General features: G+C 38.2%; 1 protein-coding gene across 4 annotated transcripts in view; it reads left to right on the top strand.

The window, feature by feature from the left end:
* Positions 1 to 17,116, top strand: part of UTRN (utrophin) — a 583,736-nt gene that overhangs the window by 513,485 nt on the left and 53,135 nt on the right. For all 4 annotated transcript variants that reach the window (XM_038766673.1, XM_038766663.1, XM_038766681.1 and 1 more), the window contains 4 exons: positions 1,093 to 1,178; positions 10,689 to 10,846; positions 13,095 to 13,261; positions 15,894 to 16,005. In XM_038766673.1, the coding sequence (XP_038622601.1) occupies positions 1,093 to 1,178; positions 10,689 to 10,846; positions 13,095 to 13,261; positions 15,894 to 16,005 (523 nt within the window). The remainder of the gene's footprint in view (positions 1 to 1,092; positions 1,179 to 10,688; positions 10,847 to 13,094; positions 13,262 to 15,893; positions 16,006 to 17,116) is intronic.

Below are 17,116 nucleotides of genomic sequence, written 5' to 3'. Positions count from 1 at the left end.
CCCAGGTCCTCTGAGTCCCAGGCCTGCGATTTTTCCCCTAGGGCATACTGCTTCTTCAGTGGTAAGAATAGTATTAGGGAAATGGAACAATAACTGGAGGGAGGGTTTTTTTTTTTTTAGGATAGAGGATACCTGAGCATATTTGAAAGCAGTGGGGAAGAAGCCATTAGAAAGTGAACAGTTGAAGATGATGGTCAGGGAGGAAAGAAAGGAGGGGGCAAATATTTTTGATAAAATAGAAGGGTTGAAGCCACAGGTGGAGAGGGTAGATTTTTAGAGGAGACAAGAGGCCTCCTCTTGAGATACTTCTGAGAAAGGCAGGAGAAAACAAGAGGGGGCAGGAAGAGAGAGGTAATAGCGATGAGCAAGGGAGATTTTAAGGAGCTCATGCCCGATGGATTTGATTTTATAAATAATATATCTGGCCAGGTACATAAGGGTCAAAAGATGGTGGGGCTGGGGGAATAGGGGCTTGAGGAGGGATTTAACAATCTAAAAGAGCCACCCCAGACAAAGGGAATGGGAGTTAATAAGGACTGAGAAATAATGTTGCAGGTGGAAGATAGGTGCAGAATTAAAGCAAGCAAGATAAGGTTTGAGATGGATGAGGTCAGCCAGGTGCCTGGATTTCCACCAGCAGCGCTCCACAACTTGAGCAGGTAATCCAGGTTAGTGGTACAAGATCCTTTTCAATCGGATGTTTATTCCAATGTACCAAAACACCAAAGTTTTAACTTGAGGGAAAAGGAGGAAAGAGGACACTATTATAACCTTAGAGTTTTGCTTTATTCACTCACTTTATCTCACACTGTGTAATGTGGCTTCCTGCTGAGTTCTGGTGTGTATTTTAAACTGAATAAATCTCGTTGTTTAAACATGCTGAGAAGTCGCAGTATTAAATTTCAACTTCAGGGCTTGATATGACAATGCTAGAGACTAAAGGAGGGTTTTATTTTTCTCAAATGATGATATTCATGAAGGAAAATTAATGTTCAGAATGTTTATTAGAACGCACTAGACGTTTTGCTTTTTAAACAAATACTATTATATGAATAATTTACATCTAATATACTGTAATTCATGCCGTTTCAGGGGTCGGACTGGGAAAATCAGAGTGCAGTCCCTGAAGATTGGATTGATATCACTGTCTAAAGGCCTTCTGGAAGAAAAATATAGATGTATGTAATTTTCTGCAAATTAAACTTGTAAAGATTTTTGGCTTTGCATTTCCAGTAAGCCCAGCTATATGGTCTTCAGGACTCCAGAGACAAAAAGCTTCTTCCGCAAACTTGCATTCTGTGCTGAAACCAGACTTAAGCAGAGTTGAAGTAGAGAATACTAGTTGGATAGCAATGGTACCAGGGTCGCCCACATCATACAGCTCTACAGGCCTCTCTTATTTGTCACTTTTATGCTTATGGGGAATGCTTTTTTTTTCATGATAACTGTTTGTGTAAAACACTATTCTAAGCACTAGGGTAGTTACAAGTTAATCAAGCTGTATACAGTCCCTGTCCCAGGTGGGGCTTAAGTCTAAGTAGGAAGGAGAACAGGTATTGAATCCTCATTTTTGCACTTGAGGAAACTGAGGTCCAGAGAGGTTAATTGACTTCCATGGTCATAAAGCAGGCAACCTAGTACTGCCATGCTGTTAAAATTAAAACAAGAAGAAATATAACTGGGTTCAAAATAGAGCACTGGAAAGTGACTTGACACCTGTTCACATGTTTTGCTTTGTTGTCTGTCTCCCCCCCTCTAGACGGTGAGCCTGTTGTTGGGTAGGGACCGTCTCTATATATTGCCAACTTGTACTTCCCAAGCGCTTAGTACAGTGCTCTGCACACAGTAAGCACTTAATAAATACGAATGAATGAATGAATGAAATGGTGGAGCAGCTGATCTAGTGGATAGAGCGTGAACCTAGAAGTCAGAAGGACCTGGGTTCAGATCCTGGCTCTATCACTTGTCTGCTTTGTGATCCTGGATAAGTCACTTAACTTCTCTATACTTACTTACATACTTAGAAGCAGCATCATCAATCAATCGTATTTATTGAGAGCTTACTGTGTGCAGAGCACTGTACTAAGCGCTTGGGAAGTACAAGTTGGCAACACACAGAGACAGTCCCTACCCAACAGTGGGCTTACAGTCTAAAAGGGGGAGACAGAGAACAAAACCAAACATACAAAATAAAATAAATAGAATAGATATGTACAAGTAAAATAAATAAATAAATTATTTTATGTATGGCTTAGTGGAAAGAACACGGGCTTAGGAGTCATAGGTCATGGGTTCTAATCCTGGCTCCATCACTTGTCAGCTGTGTGACTTTGGGCAAGTCACTTAACTTCTCTGTGCCTCAGTTACCTCATATGTAAAATGGGGATTAAGACTGTGAGCCCCACATGGGACAGCAGGGACTGTACCAACCCCAGTGCTTAGAACAGTGCTTGCCACATAGTAAGAGCTTAACAAATTACCATCATTTGTATTATTATCTGTGAAGTGGGGATTTGACTATGAGCCTTTTATGGGACAGGGACTGTTTTATACCTATCCCAGCTCTTAGTACAGTGCCTGGCATATTTAATTTATTTTTTCAGGGTTGTGTCAAGAAATTGGTCTGCAACAAGCATGGTGGTGATTTGTACTCATTTACAACACCTATGATCCATGTAATTCCATAAAATGAATTTATATTCTTTTCAATATGTTGGGAGAAATGATCTTAGTTTGGTACATACAAGCATACCTGATTGTCCTCTTATGGTATTTGTTGTTATGATGTTTGTTAACCACTGTTCTAAGCACTAAGGTAGATACAAGGTTATCCATTGGATGCAGTCCTTATCCCACATGGGGCTCACAGTTTAGGTGGGAGAGAGTATAATTTTAATCACCATTTTACAGATGAGGAAACTGAGGAACAGAGAAGTTCAGTGACTTGACCAAGGCCACACAGCAGTCAAGTGAAGCAGCGTGGCTCAGTGGAAAGAGCATAGGCTTGGGAGTCAGCGGTCATGGGTTCAAATCCCGGCTCCGCCACTTGTCAGCTGTGTGACTTTGGGCAAGTCACTTAACTTCTCTGTGCCTCAGTTACCTCATCTGTAAAATGGGGATTAATATTGTGAGCCTCACATGGAACAACCTGATCACCTTGTATCCTCCCCAGCACTTAGAACAGTGCTTTGCACTTAGTAAGTGCTTAAGAAATACCAAGTTATTATTATTATTATTATTAAGTGGTGGATCTGGGATTAAAACCCATGTCATCTGACTCCCGGGCTTTTGCTTTTTCCGTAGGCCATGCTACTTTTTTTTTGAGTAGTGAGGTTAGTCTGTGGGATTTTTGTGAGCTTTAAATGTAATTATCTGAAAGTACCTCCTTTTGGAGATTGACTTCTATTGTCATTCTTTATTTTCATTCATGTCTTTCATCTTTTAGAGTTCTTATCATAATTAACTTTTCTCATTCTTCTGGTATCTAAAATCATATTGACTACCCATCTTTAGCCTGTCTACAGATATGTCTCAAGTCTCTTCTTTACATTTCTACATTTCTAGACTCACTGTAATTTTTCTTATTTACCACTATCCTAAAATCCAAATCACTCAACAGCAGCTGGTACCAAATTTCTTTAAAAAGAAAATTTGAGTAATTCAAGGCAATGCCAGACCTGATCCCAGGGATTAACTCCTTGCCCTGACATTGTACTCATTTATGTCATGAAGAAAAAAATAATTAGAAAATATTTGCAGAGGATGAGAGAAGTAAAAATCAGAGAATATTGGATCACGTTATAAGGAATAGGCAGTTTCTTAAGAAAACTGCCTTTCAGTGCTACAGAATGGTAGTTGTTTTTTTAAAAAATATCTTGACAACCAAGAAACACAGTAGAATGGGTTTTGTGTGCAGTTGAAAATTGATTGTAGGGTCAAAGGATTAGGTGTTGCTGAGAGAATGAGCCAAATAAGTAAGATTTTGTATATGAGCTTTGCATTGAGGTGTTGTTTTGGAGATAATTTTTGTCAAGTGAAATTTGCTTTAAGCAGCAAAAGTCAAAAGAAACAATTGGTTATTTTCCTAGTATGACAAATAACAGCTTTAACTTTCACTTCCAATGTGTAGGCAGTCACAAATTATTTTCAAATGTTAAGCCTATAAAGTTAAATGAATATAGGCTTAATTTCCCTCTTTTCCTGAAAGAGTTTCTGTGGAAGAATATTAGGGGTCTGAAGCAAATCAAGTTTGTCTTGGGTAGCTCTTCACTATGGAACAAATACAGATTGAACAGCTACTCATTTTATGAAAGTAGAATTTGGGACTGTACCTTTCTTTCAGGAAATTGGTATACCGGCGCTAACCAGTATTCCCTGACTCAACTAATTTCCCTTTTAATCTCACAGATTATCACAATTTGTCTTCATTAATCTAAAGGGGTGATAATGAATTGATTCCTTATCACCTTTCCCAAGGGAGCACTCATTGGAGGTTTCATAAAATTTAGGAATGGCCATATATTATCTCTTTTATTCTCTCAGGGAGTGTAAGACATTTTCAAGGCAACAGTTCTACTAACTTCCCCTTTAATCTCACGGATTATCACAATTTGTCTTTATTAATCTAAAGGGTGGTAATAAATTGATTCCTTATCACCTTTCCCAAAGGAGCGTTCATTGGAGGTTTCATAAAATGTAGGAATGGCCATATATTATCTCTTTTATTCTCTCAGGGAGTGTAAGACATTTTCAAGGCAACAATTCTAGATGCTGGCAGTATTTAAGAAGGTTTATGTGTTCTTCTGCTAGAGAAAATGTAGGTATTATAGACAGTGATTCATCACATCCACTTATCCCGAAAAAATATTTGCAGAGGTTTCATGAAGTTCACTTTGGCAATTCTGGTCTCTTTTCAGAATGCTGATTACCTGGCAAATTCAAGGACATATTTTCATAAATGTGGTATTTGATAACACTCCTTTCTTTCCTGTGGCAATCACACACAAATACACACATACACATATGTGCTATGACCAGCAAATAGCTTTAGAAGCTTTATATTTGGTTGCAACCGGGTTTTGTGATCTTCAGTTCCAGCATCTTTTCCATGGTACCAGTAGGTATGTCCAACTAGATTAGCCTGTATCTACCTCTGTGCTTATTTCAATGCCTGACACATAGTAAGCACTTGACAAATACCAGAAAAAAAATACTTACATTGTTAGCCCTGTGTGGGACAGGAGCAGTGTCTGACCTAATTATCTTGTATCTTCCCCAGCACTTAGATCAGTGCTTGGCACATAATAAGTGCTTAACAAATAGCATAATTGTTGTTGTTATTATCAATGTTCTTATTATTAGCTTGTGATTTTAACTTTCCAACTACAAAACCTAGCTCTCTGTCAAACCAGTCTCCATTGCATTGTATCATTAGTATTCCAATCATCTCTCTCCTTTTCAGCATGCCCAACTCAGTACCCAACCCAATGACAAAACCTTAATTTATTCTGGGTCAATTCATATCAACCCCAGTATTGATTCTTTAATCATCAATTTCAGGGTCTTCAATCTCTTGAACCTTTATTACTTGTCTTGTCTTATTCTGTGTAAATAGCCCAGTTCCTGAAGGTTATGTCTCATTTGCTTGGGTTTCTCTTTTGACTCTGTAGGTCCTTTTAGGTCTTTATCCCTCTGGGGGTTAAAGATGACATAGCTAACAGGCTGGGTTGGACAAGCTACATGATTATTAAGTAAATTGAACCACTGACCAGATTACAAAGTGTAAATTCATTCTGCTTTAATCTTCACTCTTTTTTATATCTGAAAGTACTTTTTCCTTGAATCTGCTTTTTAAAACTCTCAGAGCTGTTTAGATTAGAGATCTATATTTTTTCCAGTAAAATTAAATGGAAGATTATGCTCCTTTTTAAGGGCATTAGGCAATCTCTACTAAACTCTACCATTTCCCCTATCTATAATCTATTTCAGTGTCACTGGAAGCTCCTTGTGGGCAGGTATCACATCTACCAACTCTGTGTGTTGCACTCTCCCAAGCACTTATTGCAATGCTTTGCACACAATAAACACTCAGTAAATACCACTGATTGATTGACAGTCAGTTTCATAATTCTTTCCATAAATATGTTCATTCTGGTCATTTTTCTAGCAACCCCATACAGATCTCTGGCTATCCATTTTCAAAACTTATGTGCCTTTTTTCTGAGGCAAAGATGGTATCTGTCTTGAAAATTGTATTGTTCACAAACTATTCAAGTATTCAGTGTATCTATTTTGCATATACTTAATTGATGGAGATTTGTTCTGGATATAAATTTACTTCAGACTTGTCCCTCTTCCAGGCATACCCTCTTTATAACAAGTAGGCAGAAACTTTGATGGTGGGCATCTCAGTTTTTTACGTGTTCAAGATACTCAAGAAAAAATATTCATAAAATCTGGACTATACAGAAAATAGAAGTTTTTTAGAAAAAAAATCCTATTTTGGTCATATGTGACATCTAGTGAGCCATGATATCTAAAACAAGTGGAAATGATGAGATTCATTTTAAAAGTACCCGGTTTGGTATTAATCTTTATTGTCTGGAACTTGGCATACCTATCATTCTTTTAAATAAATAGTAGAATTATAGTTCTAGCAAAAGCTTGTGAAAAAGCAATAATGAAAATTAAATTTATTATAATTTAATTTAGTTTTCCTGGGTATGTTTATAAAGTTATGTTTCATTAAGACTGCTGCATCAGTAACCTCAGACTTGGTGTTGGTGCTTTGAAAATTGTCAGTAGTCTCTGATATGTTATTGTGTTATTAAATCAAGCATCATTTCTTAAAGATAAAGATATTAATGTCTCCTCTCAGTGCTAGACAACTTCTCTCTTCTTTGGAAGGTTTATTAATTGGAGCTTGTAAAAAATTATAATTTTATTTCCAGAAAATGTATCATAATCTTAAATTATGGCATTCCCTTCATCATCATAAATGGTATTTATAGGGCATGTAATGTTTCAGAGCCTGTACTAAGCATGTGGGTGTGTAGAACACAACAGGGTTGGTAGACATGTTCGCTGTCCACAATGAACTTGCAGTCTAGAAGGGGAGATGGATGTGAATATAATAAATAATTTATAATATAGAATTCTTAGATCCATAGATTCCCTTCTGGCATACCTCGCCCCCCTCCCTTTCAAATATAACTTGTCAAGTTGACTCTTTTTTGACTTCCTGGAAACATTGTAATGATTTTTCACTTGAAAAATTCATACTAAGGCCTAGAAAGGGCATATTAACCAAAAATTAATGAACCATTCCTATTAAAAGGCAGTTAGATATCTACTGCTTTATGAGGTAAGGATGGCCTAAATGCATAAAGTCATTTATATGCATATAAAGGCAATGTTTTATATATATATTATATAAATGCATATAATCATTTATATAACTGTCTTGTAACCCACAGAGACCTCTGATCCTTTGACCCTCTCTAATATTCTAATATTCTCATTCCCCTATTGGTCTCCATCCCCACCCTACCGTCTTTGACACACAAATCCACAGTCTCAACATTGCCTTCTCCACTGAACTCAACTCCCTCATACTCCTGGCCCTTTGCCGATCTTGAACTACTAAACCGCAACCTTGGATCACTATCCAATACAATTCTTCCACTCTTGTACGCAAGCTGTGAAAATCCAGAAAGTACACTGACCTTGTCCATCTCAATCTTATCCTCACGTACTTAAACTCTACTCTCTCCTCCTGGCAACAATATTAATTCATCCTTATTGATTCCCAGGTCAGTTGCCCATGAGAGCTGCTTCAAACTTGAAACTCCGTTCTCAAAACCTCTGTCTCCTCACCCTCCGTTTCTTGCTCCTAATGAGCTGAACACATACTTCATCAATAATATTAAAACCATCAGGCATGACCTCCTTATAATCTCCTCTATTCCTCTTCAGTCCTTCCCTCCTCTTGCCCCCTTTTTGACTCTCCCATTTTTTTCAGCAGTATCTCAAAAGATCTCCCTCCTCCTCTCAGTCTACTCCATCTACTATGCCTCTGATGCCATCCTTTCACACCTAATCAAAACACTTGTTCTCCCTCCTTTTTCTCTTCTGTGACTTCAAGCTCTTATTACAGTGCTTTGCACATAGTAAGCACTCAATAAATATGATTGAAATAATTTAATGTACAATATTTCTCTTTACAACATTCCTTCTCCTCTGCTTTTAAGCATACTGTTGTGTCCCTTATTCTAAACAAAGCCTTCCTTGATCCCCCTGCTCTCTCCAGTTATCACCCCACCTCCTTTCTTCCATTCCTCTTCAAATTCCTTGAATGGTTTACCCACGTTGCCTCCACTTACCCTTATCTTATTCTCTCTATGACCACCTGTAATCACTCCATCAAAACTGCCCTCTCTAAGGTCACCAGTGACCACCTTCTTGCCAAATTATTGGGCTCTACTCCCTCCTAATCCTTGACCTCTCAGCTTACTTCAACAGTGTGGATGACCCCATTCTCCTTGGCTTCACTAACACTGCACTCTCCTGGTTCTCCCCCGTCTCTCTGACAACGTCTTCTCAGCCTGTTTCACCAGCTCCTCCTCTACCTCACACCTCTGACAGTGGAAATCCGTCAAGATTCAGTTCTGGGTTCCCTTCTATTCTCCCTCTTCACCCACTCCCTTGAGAACTCATTCGCCCCCTTGGCTTTGAGGACCATATCTACTCTCATGATTCCCAGATCTTCCTCTCCAATCTCCCATTCTCCTCTGTCTTCAGGACATCTCTACTTGTTCCACCAACCTTTCAAGCTTGAAATGTCCAAAATAGAACAGCTCATATTCCCACCCAAACCCTGTCTTCCCCCAACTTTCCTATCACTGTAGAAAGCACCACCATTCTCCCTGTCTCATTGTGGGCATAACCTTGGCATTATCCTCGACTCATTTCTCTGTCAACCCACATATTCAGTCTCTTAGCAATCCTGTCTTTTATATCTTCACAGCATCTCTAAGGTTTGCCCTTTACACTCTTCCTAACTGCTACTTTGCTGATCCAAGCACTTAGCATATCCTGCTTTGACTTCTGTATCAGACTGTCTCTGATACAGGCTGGTATCATGGAAAGAGCATGGGCTTGGCAGTCAGAGGACATGGGTTCTAATCCCAGCTCCACCACTTGTCTGCTTTGTGACCTTGGGCAAGCCACCTAACTTCTCTGTGGCTCAGTTATCTCATCTGTAAAATGGGGATTAAGACTGTGAGCTCCACATGGGACAACCTGATTACATTGTATCAACCCCAGTGCTTTGAACAGTGCTTGGCACATAGTAAGTGCTTAACAAATACCATTATTATTATTGCTATTACTAATGCAGTCTCATCTTTCTCATTGCCAATCCCTTGCCCACATTCTCCCTCTGACCTGGAACTCCCTCTTTCTTCATATGACAGAATACAATTTTCCCTACCTCAAAGGCTTACAAAAATCACATCTCCAAGAGGCCTTCCCTGACTAAGCCCTCATTTCCCCTCCTTGTTTACCTTTGCACTTGGATTTGTACCCTTTATAAACTTTATAGGCATCCCATACTCAGCTCCACATAATTATGTACATATTCATAATGCATTTTAATATTTGTCTCCCTCTGTAATCATTCAATTGTATTTATTGAGGGTTTACTGTGTGCAGAGCCCTGGGAGCTTGGGAAAGTACAGTACAGCAATAAAGAAAGACAATTCCTGCACACAATGAGCTCACAAGATGACTGTAAGCTACAGATAGGCAAGGAACACTGTACTAACTTTGTATTGTATTCTCCCAAATGCTTAGTTCAGTGCTCTGCATACATTAAGCATTGAATAAATACTATTGATTGAATTGAGGATAATTTGTACTCATTGGTATTAGCAAGTGATTAAGACTGTTCAAGTGTTTTTACTTTCCCTTCAGTGAATGGCGGGCAGCAGTGGAATAGGTTTTTTAAACCTCCATGATAAGAAAGAACATTTATTTCAACCTTTTTGGTTTTCATGAGATGTTTCCAAGACAAATTTCAAAAAAACTTCCTAGAATTTAAAAGTGATAGGGGTAGGTAACCAATATCCAATTCATAAAAAGGATTCTCAACCACTGATGTTTCATTTTGAAAAAAAAAATAATAATAAATATTTCAAATCTGTTTATCTGGTGAAGTAGCATTTATTTAGATCAGAGAGTGAATTGGAGGGTAATTCCATTCTGTGACTCAAAGAATTCACTCCTCACTAATGGGTCATTTTGTCCTTTATCATGGATTTTGCTTTCCAAAATATTTCTCTCCTTATTGCAAAATGAGAGGAAACAAAACTATTGAAGAGATAATTGAGATTAAACCAATCAATAGTATTTAATGTGTACCCATTTTATGCAGAACACTATATTTGGGAGAGTATAATAAAGTCAGCAAAAATGACTGTTTCCTTTGAGGAGTTTACAATCTAGCTGGAGGAGACCAACACTAAAATAAATTAGGGGTGGAGGAAATGGTAGAATCTGTAAGATATGTTTGCCTCCGAAGGGGTTCTGAGTATTTAAGTGCTTAGGTAATGTGGAAATGCTGAAGTGGATGTTGGGATAATTGACTTTAACTGACTTACCTTACAATTGCTTTTCTTTCTTTGTTATAGATCTCTTTAAGGAGGTAGCAGGGCCTACAGAAATGTGTGACCAAAGGCAGCTTGGCCTTTTACTTCATGATGCCATCCAGATCCCTCGACAACTTGGTGAAGTAGCTGCCTTTGGTGGTAGTAATATTGAACCTAGTGTTCGCAGTTGCTTCCAGCAGGTAATGCAAAACAAAGCAAACACCTAGGCTTTGGTGTTGGAGTATATCTCCTAAGTTGTTGAAAGGATTTCAAGAATGCAGCTACGTGTCTATCTATTCCTTCAACTGCTTAAGAGATAGATTGATGGTTAGATAGATAGCTATGTTAGTGGTGATGTTTTAAAATTTGGATATGAGAAAGTGGTTCTAAAACTCATTTAATGTAGCACATTGTTATTTCATGTTCCGGTCAAAGTGTTTGTTAAGAATCAATCAGTACCACTTGCTAACCCAATATTGAGAACAGTAGTGGTCTAGGAGTCAGGGTACCTGGATTCTAATCCCGGGCTTGGACAAGTTTCTTCATTCCCTGTGCCTCATTTTTCTCATCTGTAAAATGGGGATGAAATCCCTGTTCCCCTTCTTCATCAAACTGTAACCCCTATGTGGGACAGGGACTGTGCCTGACCTGATTATCTTGTATCTATCCTAGAATTTAGCCCAGTGACACTGGGAGCAGAGGCAGCAAGAAACTGTTCTGGTACCTTCCATTGCCTTCTGATACTAAAATGTGGGATTGTGAAGAGTTTTTTTCTCTCCCACTTTCTCCACAACTAATGAAGAGGCTATAGCATTTCCCTGGAAAATGAAAGGAAAGGAATACTGGATTTCATAAATTTATATGACCACAGCCTGCACTTTGCTCTGCTTTTTCCTCTGAGCTTAGGAAAAATAAATAGGAGCAACCCCTCCTTGTTTTACAGAGCAGTCCTGAGATGGAGATAGACATTCTAGCAAATTAAGGATATGTACATAAATCCTGTGGGGCTGAAGGTGGAGTGAATATTGTGTCTGAAGATATTCTATTCAAATGTGCACTGTACCTATCTCTGTAGGACAACTCACGGTGTCTTTAAGAAGTCTCTATATTGCAGATTCTCTGGATTTGCTTGGTGGGGCAGGAATGTATTGGTACTCTCTCAAGTCACTGTAGCAAGGTTATATGATCCAAACAAAACTAAATCAGAATACTCAGAAAGTACCACTGATTGACTGACAGTCTCATAATTCTTTCCAAAAATATGTTCATTCTGGTCATTTTTCTAGCAACCCCATACAGATCTCTGGATATCCATTTTCAAAGGCTATGTGCCTTTTTTCTGAGGCAAAGATGAATATCTGTCTTGAAAATTTTATTATTCACAAACTATATAAACATTCAGTGAATCTATTTTGCAAATACTTTAATTGATAGACTAAGATATAAGATACTATAAGGTATTCCATCACAGACACAAAACAGAATACTATAAAAGATTTAAGGAGCTAGATCATCTTAGAACAAAGAATCTAGTCAATTGAATGCCAGGTGATCTTACAGAAATCATACCCTTCCTTCTTGAAATGTGAGAGTAGCTACAATCCTAAAAGTGAGAGTGGTATTACAGAGTTTTAATTCAGATAAAAAATTATCTTAAATTTTGAAAAATAAAGTAGGTGTTTTAAGGGATTAGGAACTGTGGAATATTAATATTGGTATTGTGTATAGAACAAGAGGACATTTTGCCATCAAAGCTCTATAAAGGAGTGTTCAATGCAGAGAGAAGAATCATTTCAGATTTCATCTCTGAGACTATTGCAATTTTACTGCCTAATAGTTACAAAAAGGTGTCAATATTATAAGAGCAATTTGTTCTGGCACAAGGAAGCCTGCTTTTAGCTCAGCAGCAGTAGCAGGAAAGTAATATTGATTACAATTTTAACCCTGCACACTTGAAAATTACTTCATGTTGGGCATTTGACAAGGCGTAGGCATTTCAGTGTTTGCTATTTGTCTTCTGAAGGTCTTTATGAAATTGATTATCGAAGCAGATCTTTTCTCTGACATTACATGTTGCTTACAGGAATTAGAGTGGCAGAATTGTTTTTGGGTTTTTTGTGTGTCTTTTTTTAAGGAAAGACAGAAAAATCAAAAGATATGTATTGGCCAATATAGAATTGTGGTAATCAGTGTAACTTAACTATATGTATACATAACTATAAATAGCACAATTTATTAATTTAATGAATGATTGTTTTGGAGGAATGAGTAATGGTCTTTAGGAATTAAAAAGTGTGTGATAGAATATCAAATCTGTTCTTACCAAGAAAGTTTTACAAACAACGTTGTATTTTTTTTTTTTGGTTTAAAAGTAGAGATGAGAACTAAAATCTCACAGTAGAAACCAAATTTTATTTTAAAAAAAGATTTTTTATTTTACTTCACCAGAATAACAACAAACCAGAAATAAATGTGAAGCAGTTTATAGACTGGATGCATCTAGAGCCACAGTCAGTGGTATGGCTACCAGTTTTACATAGAGTAGCAGCAGCAGAGACTGCAAAACATCAAGCAAAGTGTAACATCTGCAAGGAATGTCCAATTGTCGGCTTCAGGTAAGAATTGTTTGTGTTGTCCCCATTTCTGTGATCGAGTTGAAATATATATTCGTGTATCTTCCATGTAAGTCACCCTTCCTTTCCAACCAAGTATGACTCCACCTACACTTATTAAAATTATGATTTTCTTTCATCGTCAGTTATCCTTCAAGCTTGTTTCTCGTATTTCTATCCCCAGAACTACTGTGCCCCTTATTTTACCTGCATCAGCTTCTACACAGGTTGCAAAAATAGTCAAATATGGTTCTATTCATGACTGATAGAAAAATAGCTGTCTGTGCTAAATTTACCTTCCTGGAGTTTCCAAAACATGACCTAAAATATAAACAGGCTTCAGCCACTTCAGAAAGGCTCAAGGACTACTTCAAGAGAGCAAAAAGAAATACATGAATGCAGCATAAGGAGCTGAAAATTAAATTTAAATTTTTCTCAAGTGAAGTGCTTGGCCCACCTGCACTAATACATATTACTTAAAGACAATATTAAGTGGTATACATAATATTGAAAACTAATGAAATGTGGATAATGTATGAAGAACATCGTTTTTGACCATGGGAGTCTTTTTCCAGCATTATTTATTTGGCTCATCTCTAAGCTCTAAGCTTTTTACCTCAGTAATGTTTCGCACACCATTCACACACCATGTATTCATCTAGTGTCATGACCCAAAGAGTCCATTCTAAAATGCTAATTCAACTTTTTCCTTTTCAAGGAGGTGAACAGTAAACATTCTTCTCATTTAATTTGGAAACATATCAAAAAACCAACTCAGCATTTTCAAGGGAGAAACTCTAGATTCTTTTCTCAAGTGTTAGAGGACTGGGAGACAGAAATTTTACCTGTATGAACTACAGCAGCAAGAGCACTGTTCAAATTTAGATAAGATTCTGATAGTTAAAAGTGCAATCAATTTAAAGTTAGGTTTAGAAAGGCTTATGGCGAGATTATCATCCCCACAAGATTTTTTTTTTTAAATGCTTCTCTATAAAGCTATGAGAGCAGATTTCAAAGCAAACTTTTTGCTCTTGAACAACAACACTTAGAAGATAGCTAGGATTTCCCCAAGATCACATTCAAAACTTCCAAACCCCATCCCAGCTCTGAGCGAAAAAAGACCCCAGGTCCTTTCCAGTCCTTTTCATAGCTCAGCTCCTTCACAGGTGGGAGCAGTTTTTCATCTTATGGGCTCAAAAGCCAGGTCCTCCCAAGTTTATAACAAACACCCTTTAATAGTACTACTACTACTAGTAATAATAATAATGGCATCTATTAAGTGCTTACTGTGTGTAAAACACTGTTCTAAGTGCTGGGGCGTATACAAGGTGATCAGTTTGTCCCACGTGGGGCTCACAGTCTTAATCCCCATTTTACAGATGAGGTAACTGAGGTTCAGAGAAGTTAAGTGACTTGCCCAAGGTCACACAGCAACTGGGATTAGAACCCATGACCTCTGGCTCCCAAGCCCGGGCTCTTTCCACTGAGCCATGCTGCTTCTCTTTAAGTGGGCAGGGGAGGGGAGAAGGAGTATACTAATCTGGTGGTTTCCTGTGGCTTGGTTAACATGATGGTGTTTTTACTTATTAACTTAAAAACAAATGTAGTATGGCTTTGTGGAAAAAGAAAAGCACAGGCCTGGGAGTCAGAGGACCTGGGTTCTAATGACGACTCCACCACTTCTCTGCTGTGTGACCTTGGGCAAGTCACTTAACTTCTCTGTGCCTCAGCTACCTCATCTACAAAAGTGGGGCTGTTCCCCCTCCCACTTAGACTATGAGCCCCATTTGGGACCTGATATCTACCCCAGCACATGTACAGTGCTTGACACGTAGTGCTTAACAAATACTATTATTAATCATTTTTTAATTATTACTTTCATCGCCATCATCATCATTAAAAGTACTCTTTTTTAAAACAAGCCACCCAAGAGGAAAAGTAACTTTGGTGTACCCTAAAGTCTTACCCTGTCAGTCTAGCGTTATTTGTCTTTTAGAAAGCTTTAAGCATCCGTTGTATGTAAAAGGTTTTTTCAGTGTTGTGTTGTAATTAAGGTTTTTCTTTTCCATACTATGGTATTTTGTGGGTTACTTTTCATTCCAAATCTGCACTGTGATTCCCAGTTTTCATTTTGTTATATAGTGGGAAAAAACTTCATGAAATCAACATAATAAAGTATGCATGTACATCTGGAGTGGCATTATTATGAGTAAATTTTGAGAGTGCATTACTGAAAGTGGAAACTGTCTCTTTAGAAGTTTTGAATGGTACAGTTAATTATGAGTCTGGTTTTTTTCCATTCCACCGTTGTGTATTGTTTGCATATACTAAATGAGCGATTCCAACATCCAGACACAGTTCCTTTGATCACTTAACATTTGAACATGTGGAAATATTTTTATCCTCTCTTTGGATTTTTATCATTGCTGACCTTTCTCACAGGAGACATGATTTCAGTAATTACACAAATTCAATGCCTCCCGAAACTACTGGATCAGTGAGATGTCCTCAGGCATATGGAGAACTCCATCTCTCATTTTACATGTGTCTATAACAAATGAAATTACAGATTATAGACTACTGTATTGATTTTTGAGCTGAATGATTTGGCTAACTCTTGACTCCCACCCCCCAGGTACAGAAGCCTAAAGCATTTCAACTATGATGTCTGCCAGAGCTGCTTCTTCTCGGGTCGAACAGCAAAGGGCCATAAATTGCACTACCCAATGGTGGAATACTGCATACCTGTGAGTACCAGTACCGCTGTTTCTTAACAAATAGATTGAGATAACATTAACTAGGATCTAAGACTTTCTTGCCTAGTCTTGATGTTTCCTAATTTTATTTTTATAATACCTATGTATAAAACATGTTAAAATAAGTGTTATTCATGAGTCACTAACTCTAATGAGCATTTTCCTTAGTACCAGTCTCATCCCCGCTCTGCCATTTGTATGCTAGGTGACCTTGGGCAAGTCACTTCGCTTCTCTCTGTGCCTCAGTTACCTCATCCATAAAATGAGGATAACGACTGTGATCCCCATGTGGGACAGGGACTGTGTCCAACCTGATGACCTTTATCTACTCCAGCACTTAGAACAGTGTTTGGCATGTAGTAAGCGCTTAACAAATACCACAATTAGTGTTATTATTATTCTAAATATCCTGACTGGAATCATATGGCATGACCCTCACTGGACCTTGGGAACTTCCATCTGTGCAGAGTTGAACTGTTTCCCTAGAGGAGCAGTGTGGTTTAGTGGAAAGATCATGGGCCTGGGAATCAAGAGGACCTGGGTCCTAATACTGGCTCCACCACATACCTGCTATGTGACCTTGAGCAAGTCACTTAACTTCGCTCTATCTCAGTTTCCTCATTTGTAAAATGGGGATTAAAAACCTGTTCTCCTTCCTACATTGATTGTGAGCCCCATGTGGGACCTGTTTGTCTTGTATTTACTCCAGTGCTTGGTACAGTGCTTGGCACATAGCAAGTGCTTAACAAATACTACAGTTATCATTGTCTCCCTTGACCCCTTGTTGTTCCTAACTCAAAGACTGCAGCATTTGACTGCTGTCAATTCTGTCATCCCTCATTAGACTCCTGGCCTCTCTGGTTGCTCAGCATGCCTAATGAAGTGGAAACCTGTATAATAATTGAATCCACTAACTGGCCAAGGAGATGTCCCCATAAGGCAGAGGGCTAATAGCAAGGCAACATTAGGCAGTTTCATAGCAGTCATGTTTGACCTCCTCCAGCTGCCTTGGGAGTGGACATGAATTGGGATTGTGTAAGAAGCAAGATCCAAATCCATGGTCCACAAAACTGTTATTAACTAGAGGTTTGGGGTTATCTGG

Source organism: Tachyglossus aculeatus, chromosome 2 (genome assembly GCF_015852505.1).
Source record: "Tachyglossus aculeatus isolate mTacAcu1 chromosome 2, mTacAcu1.pri, whole genome shotgun sequence".
In the NCBI taxonomy this organism is placed as follows: domain Eukaryota; kingdom Metazoa; phylum Chordata; class Mammalia; order Monotremata; family Tachyglossidae; genus Tachyglossus; species Tachyglossus aculeatus.
This window is presented reverse-complemented; position numbering and strand designations above follow the sequence as displayed.